We start from the raw sequence: 18,594 nt of genomic DNA, 5'->3' as shown, positions 1-18,594 counted from the left end.
CTACCTTTGTTTTACCTTTAAAAGAAAAAAAAATTAAATCTTTTTTTCCTGCGTGTTTCTGTAAGTAGGGTAAAATTTATGGCACTCCTACGTTTTTTGGTCCTTAATGTTACCGTATCCTTAACAGGCATGTCTTATATAAACCGACTGACAAAGTATTTCATCACCACCACCACCATCATCATCACCATCACCACCGTCATCATCAGCATCACCATCACCACCATCATCATCACCACCACCATCATCACCATCATCACCATCATCACCACCATCATAACCATCACGACCATCATCACCACCACCACCGTCATCATCAGCATCATCACCATCATCATCACCACCACCATCATAATCATCATCATCATCATCACCACCACCATCATCACCATCATCATCATCATCACCACCATCACCATTACCATCATCATCATCATCACCACCAGCATCACCATCATCACCAGCATCATCATCATCACCACCACCATCATCACCAGCATCACCATCATCATCACCACCATCACCATCATCATACCACCACCACTCATCACCATTACCATTACCATCATCATCATCATCACCACCAGCATCACCATCATCATCACCACCATCACCATCACCATTACCATCATCACCATCATCATCATCATCACCACCAGCATCACCATCATCATCACCACCATCACCATCATCACCACCACCATCATCACCACCACCATCATCATCACCATCAACATCACCACCATCACCACCATCATCATCATCACCATCATCGCCACCATCATCACATCACCATCATCATCACCACCACCATCAACCATCATCACCACCACCATCATCACCATCAACACCCCCATCACCAATCACCATCTCATCACCACCACCTCATCATCACCAGCACACCATCATCATCAACCATCATCATCATCATCACCATCATCATCACCACCACCACCACCATCACCACCATCATCATCATCATCATCACCCCCACCACCATCATCACCATCATCATTCATCATCACCATCATCATCACCACCACCATCATAATCATCATCACCATCATCAACACCATCAACATCATCATCATCACCATCACATCATCACCACCACCATCATCATCACCACCACCATCATCATCACCATCAACACCATCATCATCATCACCACCATCAACACCATCATCATCATCACCATCATCATCACCACCACACCATCATCACCATCATCATCATCATCATCACCACCACCACATCACCATCATCATCATCATCATCACATCATCATCAGCATCATCACCATCATCATCACCACCACCATCATCATCACCATCACCATCATCAACACCATCATCATCATCACCATCACCATCATCATTACCATCACCATCATCATTATCATCACCATCATCATCGTCACCATCATCATCACCACCATCACCATCATCACCTTTAATATACCAGCAATAAAATTAAAATTCTTCAAACACTTTTTTACTGTATTGAGTATTGGTTCCCAGTGTATTCATTTTACTTTACATTATTAATTTTGGTGTCTCTTCTCTCGCTGAGTGTGAGCACACATGAGGTTCAACCCTTTTGTGTCTTCGTTACCCTGATAATCTTTATATCTTCTACCTTAAAGACTGGGTTTCCCTGCACATCATTTATATGCACTTATGATTAATACTGTATACTGTTGGAAGTAATACTGTATTTCTGTCATCTTCACATTAATAATGAACATGAATTGTCTTGGTAAAATAAAATAAAACCAAACCTTTAGTCTTCTTTAATAATGAGGCTTGTTTGAGATGATTATTAAAAAGAAAATCAAATTAAATGATCTTATTACATAAAATTGTTGTAAGGTAGTGTCGAAGAAATAAAAAAATCTATATACTATATGGGTTTCACTTTTTGAAATGAATTAAATCAATCAAACGTTAATTAATTAATTTCTTTAGACGCAGTCAGGAGACACGCCGATAACTTTATTTTGAAGGGTTTTACCGGAAACGTCTGCAGCTCACAACAGCTAATATCGTAAAGAATCGTAAATGTGTTCTGCAAGTAACTTTGTAAACTCGTTGAAGGAGCAAACGGTGGCCAGGCTGTGTTCGGTAAGTCTGTTCATCTGGTTCTTTGGACCTTCTGTCATAAAGTTCGTGTGGGTTTATTTCAAAAATGGAAGTTTTGTGTTCAAATCAGAGCGGCTGCAGACGGTGGAATATAGTTCTGTTAACTAACTGGAAGGGTGTCAGTTTGAATAAAAAAATAAAAATGACATCTACACAGTGACGAATCTCGACAATGTCGAACAATACTTTTCGAGTTTTCTTTTTAAACTTACAACTTTAAATGTTGTTAAGTTCAAACCTATTTCTAATAGGCCCCCCGTCCATGTTTTGTGAAAAAAAAGCTGTTGTGGAGTTCCCCCCCCCGTCGAGCAGGAGTAATTATAACCCTAACCCTAACCCTATGCTGCAACCTGCCACGAATAATTTAGTCAAATCACACCCTGTCTTTAAAATACTCGTTTCTTTAGCTTGTGAGTGTGCACATTATGCGTCTGTGCACGTTTCAAACTGTCCCAAGGACCTGTTGCAACTCTCCTGAGTGTCGGCCCTAACCCTAACCCTAACCTAACCCTAACCCCTAACCCTAACCCTAACCCTCTAACCCTAACCCTAACCCTAACCCTAACCCTCTAACCCTACCCTCTAACCCTAACCCTAACCTAACCCTAGCCCCTAACCTTAACCCCCCTAACCCTAACCCTCTACCCTAACCCTAATCTCTAACCCTAACCCTCTAACCCTAACCCTAACCCTCTAACCCTAACCCTCTAACCCTAACCCTCTAACCCTAACCCTTTAACCCTAACCCTCTAACCCTAACCCTCTAACCCTAACCCTAACCCTTTAACCCTAACCCTCTAACCCTCTAACCCTAACCCTCTAACCCTAACCCTTTAACCCTAACCCTAACCACTAACCCTAACCCTAACCCCTAACCCTCTAACCCTAACCTCTAACCCTAACCCTCTAACCCTAACCCTCTAACCCTAACCCTGGCTCCTGGACAGTCAGATGAGGCGTCTTCCTTGGTGGGACGCTGCCAACAGTGTGTCTGTGTGAAGCTCCTGAGCTGTTGTCTCAACCACTATTGCTTCATTGTGTGTTTGTTCTCCGCGCTTCATTTGGCAGAAACACCACAGCGTTTCATTGTGTCTCTTTTGTCTGCCCCCCCCACGTCCTCACGTGTCTCCAGGCCCCTTCAGGGGGACGTTGTCCCCATAGAAGCTGTCTGGATGGCTCCTGTATTCAACCGTTCATTATCTCACAGGAATTTGGGGTTTTGTGAGCAACTCTGGATTTGCTCTGAATAACTAAATATGAATGTCATTGATTATTTTAGAGGCTTGAGTGCGATGGTTGTGTGTCGAGCGTGGAAGTTCAAAATGTTTCTTTTGGTTATTTAGCTGATTTGTTCTGAACTTTGTGGCTTTTCCAGTGAACTGTGGAAACTGTGAGCTCTCAGCTCTGTCTGAGCCCGTTAGCACGTGCAAATGTGCACGGACACGCCAGAGCTCCTGGGCTAGCTGTCACATGCCTGACGTCTCCCTGGGAACCTGCTCCTTCATGATCAAACTCTTGTTACACAGATTCCTTTTTATCTGCCACGTTAGCTCGGGTGTCCATGTTTCCTACAGTCCTCTGAAGTTACATGCAGATTATTAAGCATGGGCGTGCACGGGCTGAAGGGGCTTTTGTCTTCAGTGGTTTATTTTTCATTTTCACATGAGCTTCTTCATTTGTCCTGTTTCATGGTGGGAACGCTGCGTTCCTGCCTGGCTCCAAACAATGGCCCTCATGAATGGAGTGAGAAAGAAGGGGGTGATTGAACGGCAGGGGGGGGTTGTTTTTCACTTTTTCTTACGTTACGTTACCCCCCCCCCCCCCACCCCCCACCCTTTTTAATGGGACCTATTGAATTTGACTCTGATCCTCTCCTACGTCCCTCTGAGATGGAACCAAACCAGGAGGGATGTGATGTCACCATTCCTCTCCTAGTGGTGGAACTGGGTGAGAGGTTGTGGTGATTCTGGAGGTCCATGAGGGGAATTCAATGTGTTCAGTTCAGCTGTTCATTGAAAGCTAGACTTTGTTTTCTAGAGCAGCTTCTGGTGGAGGGTGCAGGACAGGGTGGTGGTCGCGGGGGGGTGCCAGGACACCTTCAGAGTACCGCTGCGGTGCCCTTGAGCCGGCTGCTCATTCAGGAAGGGGGGGGGGGGGGACTGCCTTCGCCCTTTCAATCATCAAAAAGAAGATTCTGTTGCGTCGCCCGTCCACCTACAGGTGCCAGGACACCTTCACAGCACTGCTGAGCTACTCTTGAGCAAGGTAACCCCCCGGTCCAGGTGTGTTGCTAATTTCCCTGATGGACACCCCCTAAAGGGATCAATAAAGTAATCTTGTGTACCCTGCCTTGGCACTTACTGGATCGGCTCCAGCCCCCCCGTGACCCTGAAAGGGTTAAATGGTCAAGAAGAAAAATACGCTGAATGATTTTATTGCTCTGGTTGTACATTTCTGAAGAGCTAAATTAGAGTCTGGATTGAATTCTTTCCCCTGGCCTTACATGCATCAGGGACACGGACAGGAGAAACCAAAGTTAGATTTGTGAAGGTGGAACGACCAGCGACATTCATTTGGATCATTTTAACACGTGTCTGGAATGTGATGTCGTTGTCACGTCGGTGTTAAACCTAACCCTAACTAACCCTAACCAACCCCACCCTAACCTAACCCTAACTCAATCCTAACTAACCCTAACCCAACCCTAACTAACCCTAACCCAGGACAGATGCTAACCCAAATTAACCCTAACTAACCTTAACCCTACCCCTAACTAACCCTACCTTAACCCTGACCCTAACTAACCCTGACCCTCTAACCCTCACCCTCTAACCCTAACTAACCCTTACCCTAACTAACCCTATTTAAACCTAACCTAACCCTAACCCAGGACAGATGCTAACCCTAACCCTAACTAACCTTAACCCTAACCCTAACCCTCGTCTGGGTTCCAGAGGGCCGTAAGAACGGCGAAGCTTGACAACGATGTGCTAATTTAGCTTTGGTAATGTTGTTGACCACAATGACAAGTGTCTGATGTACAGGGAAACTTTGTTGGTTTATGCTTCAAATGTCCCATTAGAAGAGATTTATTCAATCTTCCTTTTTGCTCAGAGTTATGCATTTCCAGGACTGGTTCCGTTCACTTCGCACCAGCACTGAACTGGAAGGAGCTGACTCAGAGAACACGTGGAGTCTTTGGCCCTCGCTGCCGTCGTCTTCCTTGGCGCTATCGCGGCGCTCCCTGCTGGGTTTAGGAGCCGTGGCCTCTCTCACTGCGTATTATCTGGTGATGCGGCCTCGCCCCATGCACCCCCCCTGCGATCTCCAGGCCCAGTCTGTGCCTGTGAATGTGAGTGTGTGGCAGCAGCAGCGTGCTGAGACGTGGCCGAGTGTGAACGCCTGACCGTACCTGACCGTGCCTGACCGTGCCTGACCGTGCCTGACCGTGCCTGACCGTACCTGACCGTGCCTGACCGTGCCTGACCGTACCTGACCGTGCCTGACCGTGCCTGACCGTTCCTGACCGTGCCTGACCGTGCCTGACCGTGTTTGTGTGCAGGGAGATCCCAGCTGCAGGCGCTCGGCTCTCCTCAAAGATGATTCGCTGCTGGACTTTTACTACGAAGATACCAGGACGTACTACGACATGTTCCAACGAGGACTGCGGATCGCAGGTAGCTCCAATCATAATAAACCAAGGTTGATTCCTCAGGTGACCCTTACAAACACAACCGACCTTTAACCTTCAAGTACGCTTTAAAGTGGCTGATGAGATTGGGCAGGGTTTATATATATACACACACATATATATATATATACACATATACATAATGTGTGAGTGTGTGTATCTGCGCGCACGTGTAGAGAAATAGTGTATATAATGTACATACGTATGTACATTATATACACTATTTGTAATCAGGCCTGTGTGTTGTCATGTGTACTGTAAGTTTAGCAGTAACTTGCCTGAAGGTGATGGGAGCGAGTCTGGATGATAAATGCTAAGAGACTATTTAAAGCATCAGATGTGCTCTACTCCAAATATCAATACAGCAGTAGGGTTAGGGTTAGGTTAGGGTTAGGGTTAGTTAGGGTTAGAGGGTTAGGTTAGGGTTAGTTAGGGTTAGAGGGTTAGGGTTAGTTAGGGTTAGGGTTAGTTAGGGTTAGAGGGTTAGGGTTAGTTAGGGTTAGGGTTAGTTAGGGTTAGAGGGTTAGGTTAGGGTTAGAGGGTTAGGGTTAGTTAGGGTTAGTTAGGGTTAGGGTTAGTTAGGGTTAGAGGGTTAGGGTTAGTTAGGGTTAGAGGTTAGGGTAGGGTTAGTAGGGTTAGTGTTAGGGTTAGGGTTAGTTAGGGTTAGAGGGTTAGGGTTAGAGGGTTAGGGTTAGTTAGGATTAGGGTTAGAGGGTTAGGGTTAGCATCTGTCCTTGGTTAGGGTTAGTTAGGGTTAGATGGTTAGGGTTAGCATCTGTCCTGGGTTAGGGTTAGGGTTAGCATCTGTCCTGGGTTATAGTTAGGGTTAACATCTGTCCTGGGTTAGGGTTAGCATCTGTCCTGGTTAGGGTTAGCATCTGTCCTGGGTTAGGGTTAGGGTTAGCATCTGTCCTGGGTTATAGTTAGGGTTAACATCTGTCCTGGGTTAGGGTTAGGTTAGGGTTAACATCTGTCCTGGGTTAGGGTTAGGTTAGGGTTAGGGTTAGCATCTGTCCTGGGTTAGGGTTAGGTTAGGGTTAGGGTTAGTTAGGGTTAGGGTTAGAGGGCTAGGGTTAGCATCTGTCCTGGGTTAGGTTAGGGTTAGTTAGGGTTAGGATTAGCATCTGTCCTGGGTTAGGGTAGTTAGGGTTAGGGTTAGAGGGTTAGGGTTAGAGGGTTAGGGTTAGAGGGTTAGGTTAGGTTAGAGGGTTAGGGTTAGTTAGGGTTAGCGGGTTAGGGTTAGAGGGTTAGGGTTAGAGGGTTAGGGTTAGAGGGTTAGGGTTAGTTAGGGTTAGTTAGGGTTAGGGTTAGAGGGTTAGGGTTAGCATCTGTCCTGGGTTAGGGTTAGCATCTGTCCTGGGTTATGGTTAGGGTTAGCATCTGTCCTGGGTTATGGTTAGGGTTAGCATCTGTCCTGGGTTAGGGTTAGGTTAGGGTTAGCATCTGTCCTGGGTTAGGGTTAGGTTAGGGTTAGGGTTAGCATCTGTCCTGGGTTAGGGTTAGGTAGGGTTAGGGTTAGTTAGGGTTAGCATCTGTCCTGGGTTAGGTTAGGGTTAGTTAGGGTTAGGGTTAGCATCTGTCCTGGGTTAGGGTTAGTTAGGGTTAGGGTTAGAGGGTTAGGGTTAGAGGGTTAGGGTTAGCATCTCTCCTGAGTTAGGGTTAGCATCTGTCCTGGGTTATGGTTAGGGTTAGCATCTGTCCTGGGTTAGGGTTAGGTTAGGGTTAGCATCTGTCCTGAGTTTGGGTTAGGGTTAGCATCTGTCCTGGGTTAGGGTCAGGGTCAGGGTCAGGTCAGGGTTAGGGTCAGGGTCAGGGTCAGGTTAGGGGTCGGGTTAGCATCTATCCTGGGTTAGGGTTAGGGTTAGGGTCAGGGTTAGGTTAGGGTTAGCATCTGTCCTGAGTTAGGGTTAGGGTTAGCATCTGTCCTGGGTTATGGTCAGGGTTAGCATCTATCCTGGGTTAGGGTCAGGGTCAGGGTCAGGGTTAGGGTCAGGGTTAGCATCTATCCTGGGTTAGGGTCAGGGTCAGGGTTAGGGTCAGGGTTAGCATCTATCCTGGGTTAGGGTCAGGGTCAGGGTCAGGGTTAGGGTCAGGGTTAGCATCTATCCTGGGTTAGGGTCAGGGTCAGGGTTAGGGTCAGGGTCAGGGTTAGGGTCAGGGTCAGGGTCAGGGTCAGGGTCAGGGTTAGGGTCAGGGTTAGCATCTGTCCTGGGAGTCTTTGGTGTCTCGTTACAGGTCGGAGCATCACGAGGAAATGAGGGCAGAAAACCAAACAAATCAAAGACACATTTGTCCTCTGAGATGGGAATCACAGCTGAGCGTGTTGTTGGCGAGATGGAGGCCGATATCTCGATTGGCGGCGACATTGTTAAAACATGAGGGGAGGCTGAACTACAGGCCCAAACATGCAAATGGATTCTTCCTCGTTTTTGCAAAAACCTTTACGGTTACTGGTGACAGACGGGTTCAACCTTGTCTGTTAACTTGGTTTAAAGTGAACCTGCCTTGTTTGGACTGGAGATTAAAGCCAGTGATCAGATTTATATCAGGATTGTAACAAAAGTCGAGATCACCCAGATAATGTTGCCTGGATGCTAAATCATTTTTGCTTTTCTCTGCTAAAGCACAAAATGATTCAGTCATTTGTAGAATTAGCTGCATGCTAGCATTTTAGGCATTGTTGTCACGCTGTATAAAGTCTTTTGTTCTCTTCTTGCCATTAATCTCAGCCTGTGTTTGGTCTCCTGTGTGATCCAGGAGGTGGGCCCTGTCTTGGCTTCAGAAAGCCGGGTCAGCCGGGCTACGAGTGGATGTCCTACACCGAGGTCTGATGTCTTCAGCACTTCTGTGTCTGCTGTTCTTATTTGAATTCTTCTTAAAGTGTTTGGTTCTCATCAGGTGGAGCACAAAGCCCAGCTTCTGGGCTCTGGGCTGCTGGCTAAAGGCTGCCAGCCCAACGCACAGCAGTTTGTTGGCATATTCGCACAGAACCGACCGGAGGTAGGGCTGTGGGTGGACACGACCATCTGTATTTCTATTCTGTTTTAAAGCCCCCTTTTAAAGAATAGTAATATCAAAGCTGCGTTGAGTGAGGTACCTCTGGGATGGTGTTGTTATGCTTCCCTCTGCTGGCGACAGTGGGTCCTCACCGAGCTGGCCTGCTACACCTACTCCATGGCCGTGGTTCCTCTGTACGACACGCTGGGCCTGGAAGCCATGGTCCACATACTGAACCTGGGTGAGACAGATCACATCATTGGCGGGTTTGCTACTAGAAAGAACGTTTATACCATTTATCCATCTAAAAAAGCCTACATTAATGTATCCTTGATTTTATCTTGGAAATTCTGGACGCTCGTCTTTCCAGTCACGGTATTTATTGTGATTTAGTGATGCTGATCTGTTTTGTTCTTAGCGGAGATCTCCTTGGTGATTTGTGACAAGGAGGACAAGGCGGCGGCCCTGCTGGAGAACAAAGAGAACGGCACGACTCCAACACTCTCCTGCCTGGTCCTCTTTAATAACTTCACGGAAGGTTTTGCAACGAGGGCGAAGGCCTGTAAGGTGGAAGTTCTAAAGCTGGAGCAGCTTATGGTGAGCGGGGTGGAAGCACTACATCCCAGACTTATTAAGATCAGCCCCTGTGTAAGTTAAGGTACATCTTACTCCCTTTGGTCCATATGTCAGGAGCTGGGCAGGCAGAACCTCAAAGATCCTGTGGTGAGTCCCAATCTCCTAACCCTAAGCCCTGCATCAAAGCCGTGCACGCTAACCTCTGTTTAAATGCCCCGATGACAGTTGTGTAGTTGCTACTGTCTCCTCAGAGCTCATTAACACTCCCTTGTTAAAATGACTTTAATGAATAGTGGAGGTAGACTGTTGTCTCATGTTTTATTGCTGCCTGCTGTAGCCGCCCCGGCCTCAGGATCTGGCCGTGGTCTGCTTCACCAGTGGAACCACAGGTAGTGTCTGATTTCATTCATCTCTGCACAATTATCCTCCACTCACATCGATGGGGAAGGTCCATTATTGCCCACTAACACCCTCTCTTTATGGCACTGTGGCAGTTTCCTCCACCAATCAGCGCTCTGCTATAATGTCTTGTTTATTTATTCAGGGAAGCCCAAGGGAGCCATGATCACCCACGGAAACATCGCCTCCAACGCTTCCTCTGTCATTAAGCTCCTGGAGGTCTGTCTGCACTTCCGCCTCGTTGTCTAATTGAAAACAGCTTCCCAGATCCCAACTTCCCATCTGCTTGTGTCTCACAACTGTGCCCCCCCCCCTGCTGTGTCTAATGCTATGATTAATTGACTCTTTGATTGGCCCTGCAGAGGTATTTCCCTTGTTTGATGCTGCACAAGCTTTATCTCTCCCTGTGCTTCCCTCATTTTCTTCTGCTCCGCCTTTAGGGATCAGTCGTGATCCAACAGGAGGATGTGTCCATCTCCTACCTTCCGCTTGCCCACATGTTTGAGAGGATGATTCAGGTCGCTGATCCTCTTTGATGTTTGATGTGCGTCTGTGCAGATTCTAAAATTGCTGAAGTCCACTTCTGTGACAGGTCACCATGTTTTGCCACGGAGCCAAAGTGGGCTTTTATCAGGGGGATGTTTCTCTCCTCATGGACGATATCAAAACACTCCAACCCACTTTCTTTCCTGTGGTGCCTCGCTTACTCAATCGCATTTATGACAAGGTCAGTAAATATATTCATGCTTCAACATGGACAAGTATGGAAAATTGCATTTTATTTCATGGTACTGTGCATTTTAATACCCAAAACCCACAGTACTCAGTTCTAACCAGTGGAATTTCCACTGGTTTTCTTTTCCACGGGCTCTTCTGAGAGTGTCCAGGCACAAACAGAATCACTAAATAGTGATATAATATAATCACTGCCTGACAAATCACAAATAATCAGAAGACAATTTTAGAAAATTTCCACATGAATTCCAACATTAATACTGAATTGAAAACAATTTAACACCTGAAATAAAAAAAACAGTTCTATTTGGTACCTCTAGATGGCGCTGGTGGCACATACAAACCCTGAGCTGTGAAGACTTTTGACCACGTGTCCAGCCAGAGTAACGCCCCAGAATGCCGCACTGCAAATGTCCTCACGATTATATCCAGACAAATCACTTGCATGTCTCAGGACACATTAAGTGAAATGGCCAAAAGGATCCCGGATCCCCCCGGACTGATCCTGGTTTTATTCTGAGGTTAAAAACCCAACACAAACCCATCAGGCTTTCCTGGTAACCAGTTATGGTTGCACAGCAACCATTCATAACATGAAACCCTCCACGTTTAAGCTGGAATATTGTGAATTGGTATTTAAATTATATGATGCACTGCCTGACCAAAAAAGTCGGCCACCCAATAATATTTCTCTGCTTTTAGCTGTGATCACATTGTTTTGATAATGGCACAAGATTGATTTCATCTTAATTTCATGTGTCTCGACAACGCCACAGTTGGACCACTGCACCAAGCCTTGTCCAGCACGTCAAGAGAGTCTCAAAATGCTTAGGGTAGGGTTAGTGGTAGGGGTTGGGGGTAGGGGTTGGGTGTAGGGGTTGGGTTAGTGGTAGGGGTTGGGGGTTAGTGGTAGGGTTAGTGGTAGGGTTGTGTAGGGGGTTGGGGGTAGGGGTTGGTGTAGGGGTTGGGTTAGTGGTAGGGGTTGGGGGTTAGTGGTAGGGGTTTGGGGCTAGGGGTGTTTAGGGTTGTTAGGGGTTGGGGGTAGGGGTTGGTGTAGGGGTTGGGTTAGTGTTAGGGGTTGGTGTTAGTAGGGTTAGTGTGTAGGGTTAGTGGTAGGGGTTGGGGCTAGGGTTTGGTTTAGGGTTAGTGGTAGGGGTTGGGGGTAGGGTTAGGGTAGGTTGTGGTAGGGGTTGGGGGTAGGGTTAGGGTTAGTGGTAGGGTTAGTGGTAGGGGTTGGGTGTTAGGGGTTGGGTTAGGGTTAGTGGTAGGGGTTGGGGGTTAGGGGTTGGTTTAGGGTTAGTGGTAGGGGTTGGGGGTAGGGGTGGGTGTAGGGGTTGGGTTAGTGGTAGGGGTTGGGGGTAGTGGTAGGGTTCGTGGTAGGGTTAGTGGTAGGGGTTGGCGGTTAGGGGTTGGGTTAGGGTTAGTGGTAGGGGTTGGGGCTAGGGGTTGGGTTAGGGTTAGTGGTAGGGGTTGGGGGTAGGGTTAGGGTGGGGTTAGTGGTAGGGGTTGGGGGTAGGGTTAGGGTTAGTGGTAGGGGTTGGGGGTTAGGAGGTTGGGTTAGGGTTAGTGGTAGGGGTTGGGGCTAGGGGTTGGGTTAGGGTTAGTGGAGGGGGTTGGGGGTTAGGGGTTGGGTGGTGTAGGGTTGGTAGTCGGGTTGGGGGTAGGGTTAGGGTTAGTGGTAGGGGTTGGGGGTTAGGGGTTGGGTTAGGGTTAGTGGTAGGGGTTGGGGCTAGGGGGGGGTTTGGGTTTAGGTTAGTGGTAGGGGTTGGGGGTAGGGTTAGGTGGGTTAGTGGTAGGGGTTGGGGGTAGGGTTAGGGTTAGTGGTAGGGGTTGGGGGTTAGGGGTTGGGTTTAGGGTAGTGGTAGGGGTTGGGGCTAGGGGTTGGGTTAGGGTTAGTGGTAGGGGTTGGGGGTAGGGTTAGGTGGGGTTAGTGGTAGGGTTGTGGGGTAGGGTTAGGGTTAGTGGTAGGGGTTGGGGGTTAGGGGTTGGGTTTAGGGTTAGTGGTAGGGGTTGGGGGTTAGGGGTTGGTTTAGGTTAGTGGTAGGGGTTTGGGGTAGGGGTTGGGTGTAGGGGTTGGGTTGTGGTAGGGGTTGGGGTTGTGGTAGGGTTAGTGGTAGGGTTAGTGGTAGGGGTTGGCGGTTAGGGGTTGGGTTTAGGGTTAGTGGTAGGGTTAGGGTTAGTGGTAGGGGTTGGGGCTAGGGTTGGGTTTAGGTTAGTGGTAGGGGTTGGGGGTAGGGTTAGGGTTAGTGGTAGGGGTTGGGGGTTGGGGGTTGGGTTTAGGTTCGTGGTAGGGGTTGGGGGTTAGGGGTTGGGTTAGGGTTAGTGGTAGGGGTTGGGGGTTAGGGGTTGGGTTAGGGTTAGTGGTAGGGGTTGGGGGTAGGGTTAAGGTTGGGTTAGGGTTCGGGGAAGCGGCGTCTCGTGCTCCCTGAACCTCTCTTTCACAATTTGAGCACAGTGAATTCTGGCATTGTCATCTTGGAATACACTCGCGCCAAAGAAATCCATTGATGGAATAATATTTCGGTCGTCAACGGACCTCTTTGGGCCCATGATGTTGCTGAACCTGGACCAACGGCCTTGTCCAGTCGGCATGAGAAAACATCAAACATTAGGCATGACGAGTGCATCACTTCAACCTCCTCTCTTCTCTCGATGCCCCGTCACTCTGGGACAGGGTAAAAGTGGACTCATGAGTCCAGTTGACCTTCTTCAGTGACTCCAGAGTCCAGTCCTAATGCACCTTAGCAAATGGAGCCCATTTTCCCATCAGCCTCACTGGTTCGTGGGTGTCTTAAAGCTACAAAGCTCCCTTGAGTTCCTTGAAAACGCTCTGACTTCTTCTGTTTTTGGATGATCTGATTGGACCAAAGTGACCAATCATGATCAAAATGGTTGTTAGATAAATGAGAAGCTGCTCATCAGTTGGGTTAAATAACTGGTTACCAGGTGAAAGATCATCTGATAATCATCCCAAGTGGAAGTGGTGACATTTTGTATCAATATCTTTGGGTTTCTGTTGTTCAAGAACAAAGTGGTCAAGTGGATAAATAACGTATGTTCCCCCGTCTGGTCAAAGATCCAGGGTTCGCTCCGCTCTCCACTGCGAAGAGCTTTGCTTCGCTACGCTGTGAGGAGGAAACAGGCCGAGCTCGGCAGCGGCATCGTGCGCAACAACAGTCTGTGGGACAGGCTGCTCTTCAACCAGATTCAGGTGGTTTGACCCATATTTAGAGCGTCGCTGGTCTCCAGTCCCACCGCCCTGTTAACTCTCTCCATTTGTCATTACTATTACTATTATTATTATTATATATATTATTTATCAAGCACTGCATGATCGTCACAGAGTAACAGACCTGCAAATAGTCAATAAAATGGGATCCAAACTTTACCAGAGATCTCTTCCAGCAACGAATGCCAGAATCACCCAGAGCATATTGGTCCTGTGGGAGTGAAGTGGAGACAGACGAGTTTGGCTGAGATCTGTGCAGATGGGAAAATATGGTCTGCCATGAAACTGCTGTTAAACTAGTTTTGTTGCTCTCCGTCAAACTTAAAATATGCTCACTAAATATATCAAGGCTCCACAGCTCCGACCACCACTGTGGCCACAAGCTTCCCCATTAAAACCACCAAAGGTGTCGGTGACGAGTGCTGAGGAGAGAAACTCGTAGTTCAACTCGTAGCTGCCGTGTTGAACCGATTCATTGGCGACCACCTTCAACCCTTCAGGCGAGTTTTGGCGGTAAACTGCGGTTCGTCCTGACTGCCTCAGCACCCATCTCCCCGGCCGTGCTGTCCTTCCTGAGAGCTGTTCTGGGCTGCTTCATCTTTGAGGGTTATGGTCAGACCGAGTGCACAGCAGGGTGCACGTTCTCCATGCCAGGAGACTGGAGCACAGGTGATACACCAGAGTATCTGCTACGCTTCTCCGTAATGGTCCTGCAGTAGCGTATGGCTGCGTCTCTGTCAGGTCACGTTGGCGCTCCGCTGCCCTGCTCCATGGTCAAGCTGGTGGACATTCCTGAGATGAAGTACTATGCTAACAACGGGAAAGGAGAGGTGGGTTGATCCTAATCCGTGGTCCTTTCGGACGTTTGCAGCTCCTGCTGACTATTTGTCTGGTCAGATCTGCATGCAAGGCCCCAGCGTGTTCAGAGGCTACCTGAGGGACCCAGAAAGAACTGCTGAAGCTTTGGACAGCGAGGGCTGGTTGCACTCGGGGGACGTGGGCCAATGGCTTCCAGTAAGTTAGACAAACACCTGGTTTTGCACCTGGAAAAATGTAAAAACATCTTTTTCTTAACCTTGTCCGCCAAGAATGGAACCCTGCGCATCATTGACAGAAAGAAGCACATCTTTAAATTATCCCAAGGGGAGTATATCGCTCCGGAGAAGATAGAGAATGTCTACATGCGCTGTGCTCCTGTGCTGCAGGTCTTTGTACATGGAGACAGTTTACAGGTATTTGATTCACATTGTTACATTCAACGAAAACTCAGACCTCAATTCCAGTTTTGGGTTTCCAGTCTCATCTTGTAGCCATCGTTGTTCCCGACCCAGAGGTGTTTGTTGGCTGGGCCAAAGACCAAGGCTTGGTGGGATCCTACAAAGAGCTGTGTCAAAAGCCTGTAAATTTCAGACATTTTCACTGCAGATTATGGGGTGTATTCAGTTTCCAGTGAGCTGTGATCTCGTGGCCTTTAACAGGATGTGAAGAAGGCAGTACTGGAGAACATGAGAGCTATCGGGAAGGAAGCCGGTCTCAAGTCCTTCGAACAAGTGAGGGTTGAAATGAAGTAGATTTGGCCCAAATCCATACTTTTATTGATGTCTCACCTTCTATTCCATCAGGTAAAGGGCATTTACCTGCACCCAGAGATGTTCAGCATCGCCAATGGCCTTCTCACTCCCACACTGAAGAGCCGACGAGCCGACATCCGCAGAGCGTTTCAGGAACAAATAGAAAACCTTTACAGCAGAACCGTTATTTAAAGGGACTTCGCTGTGAAATATCTGAGTATCAAACAAAGAGAACGTTAGCTGGCCGCCCGAAAGAAGAAGAAGATCCATTCAAACTTCATCTAAAATACAACAAATTGAGATTGAATATTGGCTCGTCAGAGGAGCCAGAAACACCATTTCAGGATGGTGGTTTCTGAGGGTTGGTGAAGCACCTGTGCAGATTTAACCTGTCGACACTTTGATGTGTTCGTGCTTTGTATGTTTGAGTTAAGAGACAATAATGCAGTATACTAAATTTAATGTAAGAAACTTTTAGCCAGCAAACTGAATTGGAATTGTAAATAATGTGCGAGAGATTTGTTGACTAAGTCCAGTTAAGTAAAACCAATAAAGATCAAGATTTGTCTTTAACCAGATTACGTTGGATTAATTTAATTCGCACATGTTCGGCAACAATACACGCTACATGAAAAATGATGTTGTGGACAAACCGCCATTTAAATAGCAACCAAAAGAAATCCAGCCAACACTTTCTTTCAGTTAATCATTTAAAAAAAAATCCAATACTTCAAATTCATTAAGACTTGATGAATCTTCAGTACAGTTTTTCATGTATAATCAAACAGACGCTGAACAATTGACTACAATCATTTCAGAACATGGTCTTTAGAAAATAAATAATCATAAGACACCAAAAACTGACATGGATTCAATCAGTAATTGCTAATAAATACACCCGAAAAAAGCTGACTATATGGTGGAAATATTTAGAGACCCCCGCAAATAAAAACGACAACGTTGCTCTTGAGAAATCAAATGAATGAATGAATGAATGACGTTGATAAGAGAATGCGGCTCGTGGCCAGTATTGCCCACTAGGGGGCGCACCAGTCTATGTTTTGGACGAGTGGAGCCACTTATTAAAGACCTTTACGGACCCGCGGAGTCCTTCCTGTTAAAGCCACAATGAGGACAATGGACGCAGCTATTAGTCGAACAAGGCCCAAAAATATTATTTGTGTTAGATTATAGTGTTTGTTATATCGGTTAGGGTAATAAAAAAGTATCTTTAATGGGATTATGGTAATACAGCAGAAACATTTCATGGGCTGTTCCTTCAGGAATATTGGTCTTTTAACAGTGCTGATAAGAACCGTACACAGAGGCGCGCACACACGCACTCACACACACACACACACACACACACACACACACACGCACACACACACACACTTAGCACTTGGATGATGGCTTCGATAATGTGGCGTTTTAGCTGATAGATTGACAGATAGTCTGACGTGAGTCTGAGGCGTGTGAGGAGGTTTTGGGCCCTCAAGGACAAAAGGATCACAATCAGATTTTGTCCATAGCTGAAAGTCGGTGAAGGAGCCAGAAAAGAGAACAATCCATTCAACGGGGCATGAAAGGAGCCCTTCGCTGGGTTTGGGCTCTCCTCCCTCAGTCGTCAGCAACAATGGACAGAGCACGCAACTCGCTGAGCTTGGCCTCCGTCTCCCTCTCCCTCTGCTCATCCGTCAGCCCTGCCTGGTCCATTTGACTCGTTAGCTCGCTGAAGATCTTGTACATTTCAGTGAAATAGACCACCTGAGGACAGCAAAGGTAGAGTGAGTGAAGAGGGAAGAAGGCTCTGATCAACCTCTCAGAGATCTTCTTTAGCTGCATCTGAAAAGTTTCACCTTGATTTACTGACATTTGTCTAATGTTGACCCTCCAACCTTGCTAATGAGAATCGATTCAAGATGAAAAGGAGGCGTCTCCCGATATCAAACAACTTTGACAAAGCGCCCCAAAGAACCAAAAAAGGCACTTGGGTGGGTGGTGACCCTGCATGTGGCTCCCAACCTGAACAAGACCTCCAGAGTGTTGTTAGAAAGCTGCCCTGACACTTCCCACCCTGCTGCTTCCTTTACTTCATGAGTCAGGCTCCCCAGAGAGCTGCTTTGATGATTAATAGGCTTTAATCTCATTACAAGACTCCAGAAGAGGAGGCAGAAAATAAAAGTAGCAGGAACTCCAACCCCTCCAGTATCATCTCAGTCCTCCTCTACAGTGATGTTACCAGAACCTGGACCACAACTAGAACTCACCTGATATTTCCAGAGGTGATTCAAGCCACAGACAAATTAACTGGAGATGGTGAAAACTGTGATTTATGAAACCATCTTTGTCTCACTTTGATGGGCCTTAACCCTCTAACCCTAACCCTCTCCTAACCCTAACCCTCTCCTAACCTAACCCTCTCCTAACCCTAACCCTAACCCTAACCCTAACCCTCTCCTAACCCTAACCCTAACCCTAACCCTCTCCTAAACCTAACCCTCTAACCCTAACCCTCTCCTAACCCTAACCCTCTCCTAACCCTAACCCTAACCCTCTAACCCTAACCCTCTAACCCTAACCCTCTCCTAACCCTCTAACCCTAACCCTCTCCTAACCCTCTAACCCTAACCCTCTAACCCTAACCCTCTCCTAAACCTAACCCTCTAACCCTAACCTCTAACCCTCTAACCCTCTCCTAACCCTAACTTTGATGGGCCCTAACCCTCTAACCCTAGCCCTAACCCTCTAACCCTAACCCTCTAACCCTAACCCTCTCCTAACCCTAACTTTGATGGGCCCTAACCCTCTAACCCTAACCCTCTAACCCTAACCCTAACCTAACCCTCTAACCCTAACCCTCTAACCCTAGCCCTAACCCTCTAACCCTAACCCTCTAACCCTAACCCTCTAACCCTAGCCCTAACCATCTAACCCTAACCCTCTAACCCTAACCCTCTAACCCTAACCCTCTCCTAACCCTAACTTTGATGGGCCCTAACCCTCTAACCCTAACCCTCTAACCCTAGCCCTAACCCTAACCCTCTAACCCTAGCCCTAACCTCTAACCCTAACCCTCTAACCCTAACCCTCTAACCCTAACCCTCTAACCCTAGCCCTAACCATCTAACCCTAACCCTCTAACCCTAGCCCTAACCCTCTAACCCTAACCCTCTCCTAACCCTAACCCTAACCCTCTCCTAACCCTAACTTTGATGGGCCCTAACCCTCTAACCCTAACCCTCTCCTAACCCT

The 18,594-nt window shown here is 47.4% G+C and overlaps 2 protein-coding genes across 4 annotated transcripts in view; one reads left to right on the top strand and one right to left on the bottom strand.

Annotated features, from left to right (window-relative positions):
- Positions 1–1,996: 1,996 nt before the first annotated feature.
- On the top strand, positions 1,997–15,917 carry acsl2 (acyl-CoA synthetase long chain family member 2). 3 transcript variants are annotated; one of them, XM_057033925.1, is made up of 20 exons: positions 1,997–2,123; positions 5,256–5,493; positions 5,704–5,818; positions 8,590–8,657; positions 8,731–8,832; positions 8,971–9,070; positions 9,248–9,426; positions 9,520–9,552; positions 9,743–9,794; positions 9,950–10,023; positions 10,245–10,322; positions 10,397–10,531; positions 13,616–13,750; positions 14,269–14,437; positions 14,510–14,598; positions 14,666–14,782; positions 14,857–15,000; positions 15,066–15,167; positions 15,247–15,318; positions 15,391–15,917. In XM_057033925.1, exons 2-20 carry the CDS (start codon positions 5,260–5,262, stop codon positions 15,529–15,531), a joined length of 2,139 nt encoding a protein of 712 aa, XP_056889905.1. In that variant the 5' UTR covers positions 1,997–2,123; positions 5,256–5,259; the 3' UTR covers positions 15,532–15,917. The 3 variants fall into 3 exon arrangements, with proteins under 3 accessions (XP_056889905.1, XP_056889906.1, XP_056889907.1); XM_057033926.1 differs by lacking the exon at positions 10,245–10,322; XM_057033927.1 differs by lacking the exons at positions 1,997–2,123; positions 5,256–5,493 and having other exon boundaries at positions 5,708–5,818; positions 8,562–8,657.
- bin3 (bridging integrator 3) overlaps positions 15,902–18,594 on the bottom strand; it is a 32,175-nt gene continuing 29,482 nt past the window's right edge. Inside the window, exon 9 of the mRNA XM_057033943.1 lies at positions 15,902–17,106. Within this exon, the coding sequence (XP_056889923.1) occupies positions 16,960–17,106 (147 nt within the window). The 3' untranslated portion in view covers positions 15,902–16,959. The remainder of the gene's footprint in view (positions 17,107–18,594) is intronic.

The sequence above is a fragment of the Takifugu flavidus genome, chromosome 5 (genome assembly GCF_003711565.1).
Source record: "Takifugu flavidus isolate HTHZ2018 chromosome 5, ASM371156v2, whole genome shotgun sequence".
Classification (NCBI taxonomy): Eukaryota; Metazoa; Chordata; class Actinopteri; order Tetraodontiformes; family Tetraodontidae; genus Takifugu; species Takifugu flavidus.
Note: the sequence above shows the minus strand (reverse complement) of the source record. Positions and strands in the feature narration are given on the sequence as shown.